Source organism: Trachinotus anak, unplaced genomic scaffold (genome assembly GCF_046630095.1).
Source record: "Trachinotus anak isolate AG129_WGS33_773 ecotype Australia unplaced genomic scaffold, CSIRO_AGI_Tana_v1 ptg000002l, whole genome shotgun sequence".
Taxonomy (NCBI): Eukaryota; Metazoa; Chordata; class Actinopteri; order Carangiformes; family Carangidae; genus Trachinotus; species Trachinotus anak.
The window spans coordinates 10857547-10876652 of record NW_027273853.1 but is presented as its reverse complement, the minus strand read 5'-3'; the positions used below and the strand labels follow the sequence as shown (position 1 = coordinate 10876652).

The 19106-nt window shown below is 41.1% G+C and overlaps 1 protein-coding gene across 5 annotated transcripts in view; it reads left to right on the top strand.

The window, feature by feature from the left end:
• The first annotated feature begins 6111 nt into the window (after nt 1-6111).
• tjp1b (tight junction protein 1b) overlaps nt 6112-19106 on the top strand; it is a 54573-nt gene continuing 41578 nt past the window's right edge. For 3 of the 5 annotated variants that reach the window (XM_071496212.1, XM_071496143.1, XM_071496126.1), the window contains exons 1-2: nt 6113-6818; nt 14813-14954. In XM_071496212.1, the coding sequence (XP_071352313.1) occupies nt 6667-6818; nt 14813-14954 (294 nt within the window). In that variant the 5' untranslated portion in view covers nt 6113-6666. Of the gene's footprint in view, nt 6819-14812; nt 14955-19106 lie in introns of all 5 variants that reach the window. The other 2 variants (XM_071496133.1, XM_071496151.1) reach the window with 2 other exon arrangements.

Genomic DNA, 19106 nt, shown 5'->3' with positions numbered 1-19106 from the left:
GGGCAAGGGGAGAAGCAGGCAACGTTTGACAGTTTGTGTATACATGCGTGTGTGTGTATGTGTGTGTGTGTGTGTGTGTGTGTGTGAGGTGGAGTGGGTGAGGGTTTGCCTGGATGTGATGCCTGACGTGACAGGACAGACAAGCTGATATACTCCCTAGACCGTTAAGGAGGCCTCTTTAATGTATGACAGCAAAGTCAGCATGGAGACAGCTATCCCAGTAGTCTGGCCCTCGGCACTGACACACGCAAACACACATACACACACACAGACAGGCTGTGACAGCAACAGACCAACACACACAACAAAATCCCATAGCAGCACACACAGTCAGAATGGTCACAGAGCCTCCACAGGAGATGCAGTACGCTGACAAGGCAACGTAAGTCCTCTTGAAATTGTGTTTCTGAGTCAGATATTTCATTTGTGCATACGCCAAAGACTCTTGAGTGCATTTGTATGTGATGATGATGATGGTGATGATGACCACCATCACCATCATTGTATTCTGACATACATCCTTGCTGCTGTTAGGGAAAGGCAGAGCTTAAGGAGAATGTTTTTTTGATCCATTCTTAAATCCCTGCATCGATATTGACTGTTGATACAGGCTGCTTCACACACGATGAGCGAGTCAAGTGCCGGGCAAGGTTCACTGCATGTATATCTAGATAAAAACAAGATAATCTTTTGTTTATTCACTCTTAAGAGAAGTAGGACAGAAAGTGCCTCAAGTCATGGATGCTTGGGTTCAGAGTTTGCATGCCAGCATGTGTCCCTGTGTGACAGAGTCTGCAGCCGTGCTTGTTATAAACGTGGAATCAACCTGGGAATATGTTCCCATGGTGAACTGCATCTTCTCACAGAGAAGTTGTGTGGGGTTTTTTTTGTTTTTCTTTTCACCCCTTTGCTTTGGACACTTCCTCTGATCCAGTTTGAATCCAGTTTAAGGACCACTGACTGCCAAACTGTTTTCATGGGACTGTTGGAAAACCTCTAGAACAGTATTCTCAGTCTGAACTAGCAAATTCAAGCGCTGATTTAAGTGCATTAAATGCATGATTATGCAGAAATATCGATTGGATAACTGTCTTGCTTTAACTGCAGGGTATACCACTTTCTCCTGCAGAGGATGTGTGTGTGTGTGTGTGAGATTCACAAGGATGGGTTGGCCATGTGTTTGGATCTGAGGCCTTATATGTATATGTGAGGCTGCAGTGATGATGTAAGTCACCGTGCCTTCATCCATAAGTGGAGAAAATGAGATGCTGGCAGGTTGAGGAGGAGGTGGAGGAGGAGGAGGAGAGGAGAGATTAGCTGGAGCTGTGAGGTTATGCTTCTCTGTGCTGATGACTCACCTCACAGCACATAGAGAGAAAGCACTGCGACAGCACTGAGGTGTGACTGTGTGTGTGCGTGCGTGCGTGTGTTTCATTACTCTTGTTCTTCTTGCTGCAGTGCATTCATGTGAAGAGGACTTTCTCTGTGAACTTCTCTTTGTTTGGTGCAAAAGTAATAAATCACGGCGTTACAGCAGTAGTGGTTCTTAGGGCTTTTGTCCAGGTTTGTCTCCTCTGGGAGCAGCCTCTGAGTCCTACAAACCAGCTTTGATTTTGCAATACAGAATAAAGTGGACAAGAGAGTCTAAGGACACAAGAAAGAAGGGCAGGCCTGTCTGTCCTATTTACTTGCTAAAAAAAAGTACTTTAGTGTGTTATTGGTGCACACGTGTGCCTGTGTGTGTCTGTGTGAGCGTGCTGGTGTCGGCGTGAGTGAGTGTGCAGCGTACAATAAAAGATGCCAGCAGTGGGTTCTCATGTGAGAAGGGTGATGATGGGGCAGGCTGCTCTGAGCCATTACCGTGGAGATGCAGAGGGGGGGATGCCAATGTGAAATCAAAGTGCTGCAGTGGAGTGTGCATGGATATGCAGTGGGCTTCAGACTGCAGCACAACCACTGACCCACTGCTGTCTCAACACTTGCCCACTGACACACTGCTACTGGTTCCCATACAAGCTCCCCATAATGTGTGTGTGTGTGTGTGAAAGAGAGAGAGAGAGAGAGAGAGACAGAGGGAATCCTGGGTAATGTGCATGTATATCTGTGGCAGTTTCTCCAACCACTAATGACCACTGTGTCTTACATGCCTGATAATGATGAGCTGTAGTGTCTGATTAATCAGGAGAGTTATCTGAATGGCGTCCTAGTCAATGGGAGGTGACAGAGTGCGTTGCTGGAAGGTTTGCTGGAGCGCAGCTCTGCTCTGATGATCCCCGCTTCAGTGGTGTAGTAGATGATTGTTGACTGGATTTAAGAGGCTACTCACAGGAAGCAGTGACATCACTGCCAGCGTGCAATCAGGACTCAGTGTAGACGCTTTCTGTATGAGAAAACGGAAACATCTCAACTTAAAGTAAAGAAACTGTTTTATGCTTGTGCCAGATATTTTCTTAATATGCATTTTAGTAGAAATCCTTTCAAAATAAATGTAAGCACTGTGAGCTCCAAATCTGACATTGATTTTGGCTCAAAATGTAACTGTTGTTATCACCACTTATTGCCAGGACCAGAGCCAGGATTTTAAAAATACTGAGGTCACGAGTTGAAGAGCTACAGCACCAAAAAGGAAGTTTCTAATATATTGTTTTATTGATGTGTTTTTTCAGATCTTACATATTGCAAACTAAATGAATAACATCTATTTTCTGTTTAATACCTAATTTCATTTTAAATATTATTAAGAAATTGTGGAGCTGCAAAATGAAGTGTTACTATTTGCTTTCCCAGAAATCCAGAATAAAATTCTGGTGTAACAAAACTGAATTCTTTATTCATTTACTTTGCTGAGTTAACTGAAGTTGAAACACTGAGCCTAAAAATACTGGAATGAGCCTATAAATATGCAAAACTTGAACCTTTGAACTGATACCTTAGATATTCTCTTTGAAACCCACAAACCTGTGTAGAATCCAAGCTCGTTTCAAGTGTATACAAAAGTATTTAATGTCTATAATCTGAAGTGGTGTTTTTGTTTATTTCAAAAATGAACAGTTTTTCCTTGTTGTACACAGATAATGTTAGACGCCTTCTCATCAGCAGGTACTGCATGGATGAAATTTTATGAGACATATGAGCACTAGATGAATTTAGGTTCTTTTAAAGCCCCGAAGGGTTTTCTGCCTCCAGTCACCCAGAACTAACTAACTAGCAACCACAAAAAGGGCTGTTTTACATTTCAGAGTACGCCTGCTGTTCACTCTCTGTGTTTTATACTTGGCCTTAGTGTCAATGCTATAATATCTAAAATACCTGAACCTCAAGCTGAGGTGTTTATTTTAGAAATAGGAACATTTATAATTTTTTTCATCATTCCCCAATTTAATCAGATGGTTCATTTTACATAACCATACGTCACAGTGTGCTTAAACATGCAGTTTATGTTTATCTGGCACTTGCCAAAGAGAAGTTTACACCGTCAGCACTGCAGGTTAACATAACACACACACCATGTGGAGGATACATTCATCCATAGAGCACTTCAGAGCCATGGGTGCATACATTTTTAGCAACATTGGCCACAGAGGGATTTGCTCCCCTGACACTGGCAGTGTCAGTGCCATGCTCTGCCTCTGTAGTTGGATGGTGGAAATCTTCTGGAGGACACGTTTCCAGCGTGTCCTTCAGTCTGATTTTTCCTTTTTACAAAAACTATCCATCAGCTATTTTTGCTATTATGTTTTTGCGTTGTTCACAACAGATAACATCCTCAGTTTTCATTCACCTGGCCTCATCAGACCGCCTGTGTTGTTCTCTGTTCACTCTTTAAGTCTGTCTGGTCTAGTGAGAGTGAGAAGTGCACTTCTCTACTCAGGTGAGAAGGCGGCTCTGTCCGCTTAGACTTCAAAGTCTAGACTAATCGACTTACTACAAAGCTTAGAACGGCACGAGTGTGTCAGTCTATTGACTGAAAAACAACCCACGCCAGTCTCTATTTGCTGCTAATGACAGGTGGTGTGGGCACAGTGCTGAGGCAGAGCTGCTGTGCACTGCACCTCCATGAGTTCAGCAAACGCTAAATCACGGTATAATGTGCAGCCAAACCGAAACACATAGGCCTATATTTTATATTTGTGCGGCAAGCATCGAAATGTCACTTGAATGTTAAATTACTAGTAAGGTTCATTAGGGAACATTTATTATTTGTCATTTTGTTTGCATGCATATACAGCTATGCAACTTGCACTTCCAAGGATTGTGAAAAATGTGCTGTATATGCTGAGAGCACCACATTCATGCGTTGCAATGTTACAATGAGATGCAACATTATGTCAAGTTGCTTTGGTTTCCTCCTGGTGCCCTGTTTCGTCCCATCGCCCCAAAAATAAGCTTGTTCTGATGACTCAAAGTTAGGTGTGATTGTGTGTGTGAATGGTTGTGACAGACTGCAAACCTACCCAGGGTGCACCCCTGCTTCTCGCCCAATGTGACCTAAGATAGGTCAGTCCCCTGTGACCTTGCACAGGATAAACCGGCATTGGTGATGAACGAAATGGATGAAATGAATCGACATCATACATCAACCAGTTTCATCCATCCAGTCGGTAACAATGAATGTATTGTTTGTGTGATAGAATTAAACCCCTCTCTCGACCATATTATTCCTCTTTTTTTAAGTATGCAGTATTTACAGTATACAGTATGTTGCATGGACCGCTGGATCAACTGATGGAGGGTCCCTGACCAGAATCTAAACTGCTCTCCCAAAATGTATTGTGCATGACATTTAAGTTAAATTAACCACCATCTGTTTCCTGTTACCACCTGCCATTTTGTGTGGCATAAAAACAGTAATCAGGACAAAATCAACAGAAATGCCTGAAAGGTTTACCGTCTCTGAGCGTGGGCAGTCTGACTACTTAGATTTTGTATCAGTCAGAAAGGCTGTAACACGAGCAGCACAAATCCATGGCATTAGGGTTGCCCTGCTCATTTAAAATGGAGCTAACTCAATTAGACATTTAAGGTTAAAAGTAATCACAGAGGCTAATAAAGTCTCCTCAGTTAGCAGGGACGTTCACAGTACTTTCACTTTACACTGAGTAGAGTAGTAGTACTACTGAGTAGTAGTCTCTGTACAGTATAAGCTTTAAGGTTCATTGAGCTTGGAAATCACACCTGGACAGAAAACGTAGCAGTCAGTCTGCTTGATAGAAATTCTCTGGTAAAGGCCATGAGATGCGTCTGAAAGCTCCTGTAAATTTCCAGTAAGTCAAGTGTTGAGTTGTATCTTATTGCCTTCCTCAGCAGGAGCGGTTTACTCCAACTACACACAAAACATATTAAGAGTTTACTCCATTCACTGATGAAAGCCAACAGACGCAGCTGAAAGTCTCTGAAGATTTCAAGTAAGTAACCTTGCAATAAGATTTTCTGTCAAACAGTAGCTCAGTTTGGTTGAAAAAGCACAGGTGTTGCTTAACATTAGCAATGGCTCTGTTCTATTCAAGTGTCCCAGGCATGAGGTGGGTTTGCATCCGAACCGAATTTTTAGAAAAATCACAAAAAAAAAAATAAAAAATAAAAAATGTATGTGCATTTCCATCCATGACTAGGAGTATGGTTTATCAGATCAGCTGTAGGTGGGGCTCATTTCTCCGGTCTGTAGTAATATGAAGAACAGTTTCCTCTTTTTCATCTCTTTAGTGGAGCAGAAGCCTCAGTAAACGTTTAGGTCACATGCTTCTTGTAAAAACTTTTTTGCAATACTTCAGTGTTTTTGTTCTATTTTTCATTTTTTTTATGCACACATTGAAAATGTGCTTAAAAACCGGTGGATGAAAATGCAGCCAGCACTGCACAACACCAGGACCCTGAAACTGAAGCAACTGAATGGAACAAGACCACCATTTATTTATAATTTTCCGACTGTGAAATGTCAAAATGTCTTCTGGAAAAAAAAAAAATCACCTACACCCACCTCCTAAAAAGGAGTGGGGGGGGTGTGTGTGTGTGTGTGTGTGTGTGTGTGTGTGTGTGTGCTCTGAGGCTTTCAGGGGGAGCTCAGAATTTCTAGTTACGCCCCTGTAAGTCATTGCTGCTTCTCCAGAGTATTGCGCAACACAAAGACACTCGACTTTCTGAATAAGCGAGTAATCAATGACAAACTTTAGACTTCCTAAACGGACGCTACTGAGCACCCCCACCCCCTCCTACTCCGTCTCCCCCCTCGCCTCTCCTCCCTCCTCCCCTTCCTCCCAGTCGCTCCCCTCTGACTACACTGTAGGCTACACACACACACACTCTCTCCCCTACCTCACACACACGGACGCCTGGACGCTGCAGCGTTTTCAAGAGAGTGTTTCCAGCCCTGGATAGGAGGGAGGAGGCAGGAGGAAGGAGATAATGTCCAAATCCTGACCGTATTAAAAAGAAAAGAAAAAAAAAAAACAGTAAAAAAAAAAAAAGAAAAAAGAAAAAGAAATCGGATGGATCGGCGCTAAAACACGGTCAGAGTGTCATTGCAGACATGGGTCGCAGCGGTACGGCACCTTTCGCTCAGCTCCTTGGGGAGTGTTTTCACTGTCAGTCCTTCAGCGCTGGAAATGGCGTTGTGATGCTGAGCATGGAAGACGCAGCGGAGGCGGATGCCAGGGAATAAAGAAATATATGATCACCTGTGCTTTTCTTTGGGTTGGATTTTTAGTAGCGGTGGACAGTACCATGGTGAATTACCAGAAATACATTACTGTTATGCAGCTGGCTCTGGGGGTGACCGCCTCCAACAAAGAACATTGTCTTCCACCCAGGAAGCGTATGTGGTGAGTATGAATCTTGGTGCGGATGGTGATGATGAGGATGAGGATGAGGATGAGGATGAGGATGATGAGGATGAGGATGATGATAATGTGATGCAGGTTTGGAGAAAAAAAAGAGGGGGGCTGCGATGAGCCGAGCTGTCGCCCCCCCCCCCCCCCCCCCCCCAACCTCCCCACATTACCCTCCCACATCTCGTCAAATGATGAGCGGGTCACGGAGCCACGGTGCGCCCGCTCACTCTCCAAAATGACATAATATTCCTTTCAGCCACTGCAGCCGGTCTGCACCATGTTGCAATCATCACAAACCCACTGTGGCCGCCACACAGTGGGTAAGGCGACTAACACTCCGCATGCTGGGAGTTTTGCGTGCGCGTGTGTGAAGTCCAGTGGCTCCATAACTGCACGGTGTGTCCTTCCTCTCCATCAGTTTGTAAAGTTGAATGCGTAGGATGATGTCATGGCCCCATCGTTGTTTCTTTGCTCTCCAACTTCATGTGCTTGAATGTACCATATGGCCTCCTCTGCACTGCTGTTGTCACTGGAGATGTCACCATCAAGCCAAACCATGTGGTCCACCATCGCTCTCCCTCCTCAGCCACTCTTACCCCCACTGCTGTGTTGTAACTAATGAATAAAATGTAAAGCATGAAACGTGGTCCTCTCCTGTTTTTATTTCCTGTGCTGCAGCCGAGCCGCTGTGCACCTCTCATGGTCATGTCTATTAAACATTATCCACCCATTCTCTGCTCTGAGCATGTGTGTTTGTGTCTTGTCTATCCACCTGTTCAGTGTCCCCATTACTCTGTGTGCCTGTACGCTACAGCATATCGCAGTGAGCACCCCTCGCTCTCCCTGTTTCTCCTCCTGCGGCCTTCCTCATTTGTTTACTTTAAGAAAGACTTCCTTTCATTCCTTTTCCTCGCTGTAAGCAGATTGCTGCCGACGTGTGTGACATAGTTTCCCTCATTACAGCCGGATTACCATCTTGCTTGAAAGCAAAGATGGTTAATTAGGAGTCAATAGGCTCAATGGCACTCTGATAGTGAGTGTTGCACACAAAGTCAAAATGTGTCGCACAGTGTGGATCATTTAGCCACATAATGCCACGACACTGGCATGGCTCTAGTGTGTGAGGCTTAACTGTTCTCGTCACCCCTCTGAAACCAATCTGAATCATTTCCTTAACCGTTTCTGTCACTCAAGCGAGGACAAAACACTGACGCTGAAAATCCCTGAGCGTCACATTGTCTTGAGAGAGATTATCATGATCAAAGGAGCTTCAGAGACACTAACACAACCACAGCCTGAGCGTTAGGACATGTGAAATTACAGCCCAAGCCGATACATTTATGCAAAGAGTACGTGCACAGCAGGATGTTTGTAGCTGTTAATGTTCCCAAATGTTAATGTTCCCAAAAGCATGACCACCAACCTTTTATAAACAGTGAAGTCAAAGTGCAGCTGTAATCTCTGCAGGGGGTCAGAGGCTTATCACATGCAGCTTTTTATCTCTTGGTCTCTTTGGCTAATCATATTCCTTAGTCATCTTCTTATTAGCCTAATTGCCCTCCTGGGAGAAGATAAGGGCTTTCACTGAGACACAAGACCCCTTTCATGTTTCTTCTGTTATTGTAGTTTTGATATTTACATTTCCATATTTAAGTGGATTTTGGAAAGAGCTTCTTGTCTCATCTACAGCAGTGCACTGATACAAAAGGCTAAAGTAGTTATGTAACTCTGAGAGCAAGCTCTGACCTTGTTAAACCAAATCTTTTTTTTTTTTTTTTTTACAGCTTGAGTGAAGCGCAGTTGACCCAACTATTGTGAGATGCGGTGAATATTGTATTGTGATATGCTCTTGTGTCTCATGTACCCTTTGATAAGCAATTACAAACACTGATCAATTTATAATTAGTGTTTCTGTTCTAGAAACTTTTTATTATGATACGACATTGAGAGCATCACACCAGGGATTTTGCATGTTGCACTCCATTTACTACACATGCGCCTGTTACCATTTTATTTATCATGTCGGTGTGGTTTAGATTTTTCAATGTGTGATTTTCCCAGCTTTCAGGCGCCATTTTCCATTAATGCCCATAACTGTAATCACACTTGACATTTGCCATAGTGGTGTAAATCATCACCTGTACATCATGTCCACATTTAATTTTTAGCCACATTATTGTTAAATGACAGACTTTTCAAATCAATCTGCATGTAAAGTTTCACTAGCGCTTAACAATAATTGATCTATTGCAGAGTTGATAGTCACTGTGATAAATGACCTGCCTGTAGCAAGTTTCAAGAGTCCTCCAATTTGTATTTGTGCTAAGTCACTAATTCAGCAATTCACCATTCCATTATTATACAGAAATCATAATGATTGAAAATCAAAGGTGGAAAATACCTCACGAAAATTGAAACTCTGCAGCCTGCATTTAATTTTCTTCAGTGGTAGTAGAAAGACTTGGCTAAAAAAGAAAACTTGGAAAAACACTGGTGTGGTTTCTAAGCTTAATAATCACAGCATCCCTTCTATAAATGTTGATAGAATAGGAAAAGCTTTTAAAGCTGGCCAAAGACCTAATACTGAAAGATGACACGAAGGCTTGAATCTGCTGTTGGGCACAATGAGACACCAACACCTGCACTTTGCTTTATAACCTGTTATAATTTACATAACATGGTGATAGTTACACATGCATGAACATGCAGTATTTGGGACTGATATTTGTGGTAATGGTCATCCTCATATATCACCAGTAAAATAAGTAGCAGCAGTAGTAGAGAGGTGTAGTTTCAGAAATAGTGCATATTGTATAGTAATAGTCGTAGTGATCGTAATAGTACCAGTGGTCGTGTCATTAAACTGCCTTACCTGCCCTCAGCAGTTATGCAACTCCTTGACTATGTATCATACAAGAAAACGCATAAACACATAAAGAGTGTGTGCAGTATAGATCAGTATAGAGCCTAATGAATATAATATAATGTACTTTTGTATGTAGTGCTCAGTGTCCTTATTTGAGAGGCTTATAAAGACCTTGTAAAACTGACTGAAATGAAAAAAGTATAGTAACACTTTTTAACACCTAAATCATAAATCTAATCTCTTTTTTCAAATCCAAAAACCACAATTAAAGCTTCTTTGTAATGATAAATGTGTGGTGTAACCATAAGCCTTGGGTTGTATAATTCTTTAACATTTTATTTGTAATTCAAATTCTTACCTAACACCTGTGTTATTATGAGAGGACTTGTCCTTCATCTTCTCTCTGCCAGGTTTATTGGTTTAACCTTTTCCCACAAATGATATTGATAAGTTGATTAAAGTGACCTTTAGATCAATACTGCTCTATACTCATTAACACTGTGCCTTTAGTCAGAGATTTAAGAAAATACTCCAGATACAGCTAGTATTAAAATAACTGATCTGTTTATTGCTTTAAAAATGAATCTATGGCAATTATATTTTCTTGTTACAGTTTCTAAAAGATTGGCTGGTTTTCTCTTTCATATGAGCTGATTGTAAATTGTGTTAAATGTGAGTCATCTCTTGGAGCTCTGGTAACATGATTGCCATTTGTCATTATGTTTGATTTTCAAGAGTTAACAGTTCATTAAAATATAGTAGTATAATATATGTATATATATATAAGTTATAATTAAAATAATAATTCATTAGCTCCCAAGTAAAATGATTGTGTTGTTGTCAGCTCTATATTCCACTCCATTAGGGATTTGAACAGGCTTTATAGATCATATTTTTGTCATTCATAAAATTTAGGCTATATAGCAGGATGTGACATCACCGGTGTCAACAGAAATAATGGCTCCATTGCATTTGTGTAAAGAAACAGCTCATTGTATCACTCATGCATCCTGTGTTTAAGGTTGCTTTTTACATAATTGCAGCATTAATTCTGTCCCATTTCTGGTCAAATGGTCAGAGTCGCTTCCTGTTCTGCTGATCTCACAGCGTGTGGCGGTGAGATTACACACCGCTCTGCCCGAACACTATCACCATCCACTGAGCAGGGACTGTGTGAGCCATGTGCATCACATTCTCCCAAAATTAGAGGAAACACAGCTCCGCTTGCCTTTGAGAAAGATTGAATAGCAGCAGCAGCAGCTCTCTAAATTGGGATTAGTCTTTACAAACAGATGTTCCACTCGCCTGCAGTCTTAAAAACCCATTCCCCCCGCCTGCACACAGCCAAAGCATGGCATTAACCTGACTTAATGAACTTTACACTCTGTTGCAAGCCTGCAAGGATAATACAACAAGTCTATTGTGTTTATGTAATGTTTCCCATTATTTTTAACTTGCACCTCTTCTCCCAAACAAAAGCAGATAGACATTTAGGCTCGCGCTGTTTATTAGCTGAGTATGACTGTGTTTCATTTACCATGTATGTGCTTTATTGTGTCTGTGTGTGTGTGTGTATCAGACACTGGTCAGGATTGCTCTCTTTGTTAAGTGTTATATTAGCACAGGCCAAGATGGGAGGAATGAAGCGTAACATTGCCTATTGACCTGCTGATTAAGCAGTAGCCATTATTGCTCAAACTAATCGTACCTGATGGCTCCTCCAGGCAAAGAGAGAGGGAACAGAGGGACAGCATAAAGTCCCACAACTGATTAATGTGTGTGTGTCTGTTCTTTCTTTGTAATAGCATCAGGCATCTGCTGGACCTTATCTGTGAACTACATAATCACACTCTGTAGTGGACGGTGAGGGCCAGTGGGGGTCATGGCATTGATCTTATTCCATTTTCTTTTGAGGTGAATTTTTTTTTGTGCTCACTGAGACTACAAAATGTCCAAGACTCCAATACAATCATCATATCAGGGCCAAGGAGACACTATTACTATTGTATCATGAACCATCCACACAGCTAGCACCTGACCTGTAGGCTAAAATAAAACAGCAAAAACAATTTGAGGCCTCTTACGGATGAAGATAATGTATTCACTTTCTGCCACCTGAAATCAGCAAATATAACATATACACTGTCCTTTCAATGATATTATGTGTACAGTATTAGAAGTAGCCCAGTTAGAGAGGAGACTAATTGAAGGGAAAGTTTGACATTTTAGGAAATACATGTATCTCTTTCTTGCTCACAGTTAAGTGAGAAGAAACCGCACTCATGTCTGTATGCTAACTATGAAGCTGTAGCCTGCAGCAGCAGCCAGCGAGCTGAGGTTTGCATGTAGACCAGCAACAGGGGAAGAACAGCAAACGTGGCTCTGTCCAAACGTATCTGCTTACCATCACTTCTAAAGCTTATGCATTAACAATTTATGTCTCATTTCTTTAACAATTTAATGTAAAAACTACTAGTTGCAGTTTTATGTGGGGTTATATGCCAGACTACTTCTTGGCCAGAAGTAGCAATGATGGTGACACTAAGAAAGTTATTACAAGAAATAATCTCACAAGTAACCCCTTATAAAACCGCAATTTACCTTTGCAAAGAGGCCAGGCTACCCAGCTGTTTCCCCGTTTCCAGTCTTAATGCTAAGCTAAGCTAACCAGCTAAACAACTGCTGGCTGTCGCTTCATAATTAGTGTACGAGCATTAAAGTGATGTCAAACCTCTCATATAACTGAGGGCAAGAAAGCTGATAAGCCTATTTCCCAAAATGTCTTAGTGCACCCTTAAAATGATTTTCTATTCCATGAGTATGTGTCATAAAAAATACAAAATGTACTTATAACCCATGATAAAGTGAAAAGCAGACATTAACATTCAATGTCACAGCTTTATATATTGTCTCAAACCTCAAGTGAAACACATTATACCTGCATATTTCATAGCAAAGAAGAATTCATCACAACAGCAATGTGAAATCATTCACTGCACATTATATCTGAGTCGGCACAGTTGCTGGCACCGTGTTATATTCTGCCTTTGTGGCCTCAAGTGTTTTGGCTGGAATCCATTTCAGAATCAACATCCAAGAAATGAGCCTGTGAATGTGCAGGACTGCACCGGGCCTGTGATTCAGTCCAAGCAGCTTTTCTCATTAGTCATGTTTGCTGTAGTGTTTATGAGAACAATCTGAGGTCGCCTGTAATTGACTGCAAGTATTGCCGAATGCTTTTACCTTTCATTTCCAAACAGTAAGCACCTAACTCCCCTCCAGGCAACTATTGAATTAATGCAGAGAGAAAGTGGAAGGTGATGCTCTCTTTCCTCCCATCTTTGTTCGTTCCTTTCTCTCATAATTTCCCTTGCTGAGTCTCCAAACCTCAGGAGCTCCTCGGGGCCTGCTGCTGAGCACGCTAATGGATATCTACTGTCTCTGAGCACTGTGTAGACAGGATTTTTCCTCATTGAATATTGCGTTCGGTAAATCCTCATTAGGACTGACTGTCCTCCATGACACTGAGAGAGAGGACTGGTGTGACATAGAGGAAGAGATGAGGAGAAGAGGCTGTAACAACAGTACAAGTTACACCATGCTGTATGAATGCAGTGAAATAATGGGAAACAGCTCCTATACTAAATTATCTGTGGCTGTACTAAACATCAGTGGCACTAATTTTCCTGGTCTGTCTATTGATTAATCTTTAGTTCATTTTCTTGAGTGATCAATCCTTGTTTCATCTTAAAAATGTTGGAAAATAGTGATAATACTTGTCACAGTTACCTAAAAGCCAAGCTGACTATTCAAAGGGTTTGTTTTATGAAGCCAACAGAGTTAAAAAAAAAAACACAAAAAACCCCAAAGAAACTCAGTTTACAATCATATAAAACACAGAACAGTAGAAAATCTGGAACCAATTAATTTGTTACTTGAAAAAATGACTTAAGAAATAAATTGGTAATCAGAAAAGGCGATGATGACGTTTCTGTCCATCGATTAATTGATTTATTAATTTTGTTTTTTTAATTTTGTTAATGTAAATGTTATAATGGTAGCAGTTTATAAAGAGGCATCCATTATAAATATTTTAGAAGTTGTTCCTAATGGTTTCAGTAATGGTAATTAATAATACTTACGTTTTATGTATCAATTATAAGCCACTAATAGGTTTGGGTTGTTTTTAGCTAGTTCATCATCCTCGGTAGAAAATCTGTTGTCTTTTTTCTTTGACATTCTACTGCACCACTTCCTGCAAAGTAGCTAGAACATAATCTGTTTATTAATAATTTATTGATATTAGATGGTGTGGCTTTTGTAAGAATTTATTAATAGATTACCAACATTTACAGCTGCATTATTATTAATTAATGTATTAATCATTGCTAAAGTTACATAAGTTACAACTTACAGACACTTTATAAAGGGTGCCTTGTTAAAAAGTCTAACTGATATATAAACATATAGATGTGGCTGGTTTGCAAACTTATCCCTGCTCTAGATGGATTGATTAATATTTTCAGTGAATTTTCAATTCAGTTCAGATCAATCCATCCCCACAGGGTTGATTGATTCTGTGGGGAACAGCACATTACACAGCAATTAAGCTACAAACATGGGGAAAACAAAGGGAATCAGAAGCTGAGGGTTTTAATGCGGTCAGCAGGGCTCCAACAGTGGTGCTTAAGTATGTCATTTGTGAAGGGGAGAACATTTCCTGAGAGTATCGATGATGGGTCAGCCAAGTGTGTCTCCTCCCCATATCTCACCATGACCCAACTACAGTGTGGCTGGTGTAGCCCACAGAGCTGTACAGCTCTCTTGGTTGAAGCTGCAGTGCTTCCTGAGCTTGGACCAGCTCCCCTACAGGGCCTATGTGACATTAAATCCAATTATAGATTTTTTTTAAATGCCATTTTATCCAGCAGGGGACTGTGGCATTTTGAAAAGCAGAAACATGACCACAGTTGTTCTTCCTCTTCAGCTTCAGTCTTGCCTGTGGCACTTTATCCTGCTGTGATACAACAATACTGGATGTGTACTTACTTGCCCTGATGTAGTGCTGTTGTTTTTCTTTGTCCTCCTCCTCCTCTCACTCCCTCCCCACTGACCATAGGATACACCCCAGCCCAACCGCTGGCTCCATCACAGCAGCCTCCTCAGTGAGCACCATTCAGGGCAAGCCATCACTCCGCCGCATCAAGGGCCGCATTCACAGGAGCAAGAGCCTGGACAGCATTGATCTCCTTGACTCTAATGTAAGTAAACTGGCTGTACCGCAAGCACAGTGTATTAATGAGCTGAATCACCTAATAGCAGATAAAGTGATGTATGACCAAAATATACAAAATGAAAAAGGCAGCAATCTGATAGGAGGAAAGATTTGATTATGGCTGAAATAATACTCACAGTCTCTGTTTTTGATTGATAAAATCACTGTGAGAAACAGACAACACATTTTGTACAACCATACACCAAATACAAAATGTCCCAACAAAGTCCCTCTAATGTAATCTAATGCCAAAGAAGGTTGCACAAAGGACCTGTTTCTTCATAAAAGCAGTGAGATGTGTGATACGTATGAAACACGATACTGAGGAAATGTCATTATTAAAAACCAAAGAAGCATGCAGCATATTTGGGACTGGCACCAGGAGCCTGTTGCACAAAAGCAATTTTCAAGCATCGCTTACACACAGTTCTCAAGTGGTGGTAAAGTCACATTTCACAAGTGACCATTTATCCCACATTTGCAGATAATATAGAAAACTCAAGAGGCTTGAGGGGCCCTTTCATTATCATGCATGTCCCACAAGTATGCTGTTTGTTTTGATTAGTGAAACTAATTAAAGGAGTAAAAATCCACGGTGCTTATTAGGTTAAAGAGGTGCCCTATTCACATTTATAGATTAGAGATAATGATGGCAAAGGAGTCATCTTGCTGATGTCGTCTACGTCCTGAAATGGTTTTAGTTCTTTTCACCAGTATCCAAAGATTTGATCTACATGCTGGATTGTAGAAGCTTGATACAAATATTGCCAGGTGCTCCTTTGTCATGCCTTAATGTTTCCTTAATTAATAGTTTAATATTTGGGAAACATATGTACTAATTCGCTTTTTAGTGAAGACTTAGATGAGAAGATTGATATCACTGTAGGAGAGCTTACATGTGAGGTTACCACAGGCAGCTAGTTAGCTTAGCCAAAACGCTGGGTTAAATAACTACCCGGGACCTGTTTTATCTGCACAAGTTAAATGTTATGGTTTCATTTAAATTGTATGGATCAAACAAAGAGATACAACACGAAAACAGTGAGCTTCAGAGGTGCTAGAAGGTGGATTTAGTTTGCTGGACAGAGCCATGCTAGCTGTTTCCCACTGTGTCCAGTCTGAATGCTAAGCTAACTGGCTGCTTGCTATAGCTTCACACTCACCTTATAAAGAGAGCATGGTTTCAATCTCACTGCAAGAATCTGTTTTCCTCTTTTCATGCGGACACAAATGCGTTCACCTCCACTCTCGGCTGAAGAAGTAAATCCTGAGTTTCACTACAGTCAAAGTTTGATGTCTAACCTCGTTTCATTTTGACCATTGTTCGGTTAATCTGTTCTAAAATGAAAAGGGTAAAGTGACTGGTGAAGTTTTGCTTCCATGGGCCACCACTTGATATAGCTAATGTTATGCCAAATGTATAAAATGATGAAAATGATGTTCAGATTCAAAATTCTCTATTGGTCTCTATGAAGAAACTTGGTTTGAGCATCGAGGTTGTTGAAAGATGCACACACGATTTACACCCATAACCACATTCAGTAAAAAGGGTGTCCCAGGTGTCTCAACCCTTGAAGGCCTCAAAGTGAAGCTCTTACATGTCTGGTCTTTTTAGTCACATTCAATTATCATCAAATATCTGCTGCTGAGTGTTTTTGTAGATGCATAAGATGTAATAATCCACAAAGCAGTGTTTTAGTTTCAGAGCTCTGATGTGCATAAATCAAAGCAGGCACAGTTGTAACACGTACCTTGTCGTTTCCAGACGGAGCAGTAGGCTGCTGGAGGGCCTCAGTCTCAGGGGAATTATATTGTGTTGACAGCTCAGCGATGACCTGACTGTGAATTCAGCTCAAACGCTCCATCTCATTAAAGGATACCACAAAACCACTGAGCGGGTGGAATTATTGATAAGTATTGGTCAGCAACAGTAACATAGATTTGCTGATTTGTAGCTGCATAAAAACTTGAACCAAAAAAAAAAAAAAAAAGTTTTTGAAATACGGTTTTCTGTGTCTTGAGAGTTTACCTTTAACTCTAGTGTAAGTAAAGAATCGCAGCTCACTCACAGAGCTTTAAGCCACTCTCTGACATGCTGAGGTATTAATGAAACTAAACTCATCAAATTCATCCTGAGGGTGGCAGGGTGTCGAGACATCTCACTCAGAACCATAGACGTCAACTTTGTGTTGCTTCTGGAGAAATAGTCGAGAGATCAACAAAAAATGAGAATACATAATCCAGGCACCATCCATACCTGTACCGCATTTCGTGTCAATCCATCCAGCAGATGCAGAGATATTTCACTATATAAGTGAAAACCTGGACCTGCTGGTGGGGCTAGAAGAAAAGTCATTCAGATTTATCAGCTGAGCAACATGGATATCTGTATTAAATTTCAAGGCAACCCATTGGCTAGTTGTTGAGATGCATCAATCTGCTGGTGGTGACAGATATAAACTCACAGGATCACCAAAGTCAGTACAGTAGGATTCATCCTCTGTACGAGCTGTCACGACAATCCATCCAATTGTTGTTCAAATATTTCAATCTGATCCAAAGTGGTGAACTGACAGATCAACAGATCACTAAGCAAAAAAACAATGGAAATATTACAGCACAGAAAATTTTGTCTCGGCCAGAAAAATGAATTGTCATGATTGATTGAACAAAAGACCCACATTTCAAAAGTAATTACAAAATCAGTATTCAGCTCCCATCTAGTTAACCTGACAGTGATTGCTGTAGGTGAATGCTTTTAGGCTGTAATTGACAGATTAGTGATGGCCTTGATTTTGAGCCATACACAGACGACGTAAGCCTTCATCTGAGAGGTAAAACGCAGTGTAATGTCACTGTTATTCTCTCTCCTGTTCTGTAAGTCATAGAGAATGACTTACCACATCGCAGCCATTTGTCTTCATGGCCTGTCACTTGGAGGACGCTTCAAGTGGCTCAAGAGGCCACTATCTCACCAGAGACTGAGAGCTCAGCTAAAGGGCTCCTGGCCTTTTCCACGGTATATTTCTTTTGTACAGGCTGTGTGTGCACTTGAGGAAAAGTTGCTGACTTGCCCAAACTCAAATGCAGCTGATGGAAGTAACGGTCCGCCTTACAGTGAGTGATGAGACTGCAGGATGCTGAGCTGAGGAGCAGTTTCCATTGCATCCTTCTAAAATGTCACAACAGACACAACACTGCCTCTGAGCCGCTGGATGATCTGCAGTCGCTTTCAAACTAAAAAATCTCGCCTGATTGGCTGTTTCATCGGAAAAGTAACGTTATTAATCAAATGAGTGTATGAATTTAGGTTCATAACCATCATTGCCCATCAGTGTAAATAATCAATAGTAGTTAAGACTTTGTTTATATCGATTGCTTCTTTTGATTGCTTTTCTCTCTTGATAGTCAGGGGAGGACTTTGGCGCCTGGCCCACTCCCGCTGTCATTTGTGTTGGCAAGCAGTGCACTTGTTCACAGAAAGCTTGAATCAGATTTTAGTGCTAAGGCTGCAGAAAGCACAACAGAGATGGAGACAGGGGGGAAACTACAGTCTTTTATGCACCCAGTGCCTTTGTGTATAGCTGAAGTTATTTTTCAGTGTTCATCAACAACACCTCGTCCCTTTTCGAAGCAGCAGTGTTTCCAGTATTTCTTTGTGCTCATCAGTCCATCTGTTCTATTATCAAATAAAATGTTATTCTCTGTATTATTTACAACACTAATCTCTGGTATCAGACTAGTCTGTATGACTTTTCTTTGTTGTTCTAAAAAAACAAATCAGGGATTTGTCCAGGGGATTTGCCTTCATTGCTTTGTGTGTTTTTATATGAATCAATGTTGAGATGTTTCTGAATATGCAGCTCATCCTTATTTGTGTTATATTTCATCACGGCAATGGGGCAAAAAAACATCTTTTACACACACAAACCTAGCGTGGAGCCCTGCTGCAGTGTGGATGCTAAACTGAGGTTCCCGTTTCTGTTTCATGTGCTTTGATTTTGGGAAAGATCTGTTTTTAATGCAGTATTTTTTCCTGCCCTCTCAGCTGTTTTGGAAAAATGTTAAAGGAATGTTTGCTGCAGAGGCTGTAACCAGGTGAGTTGCAGAGAAACTAAGCATGTATCAGCAGCAGCAG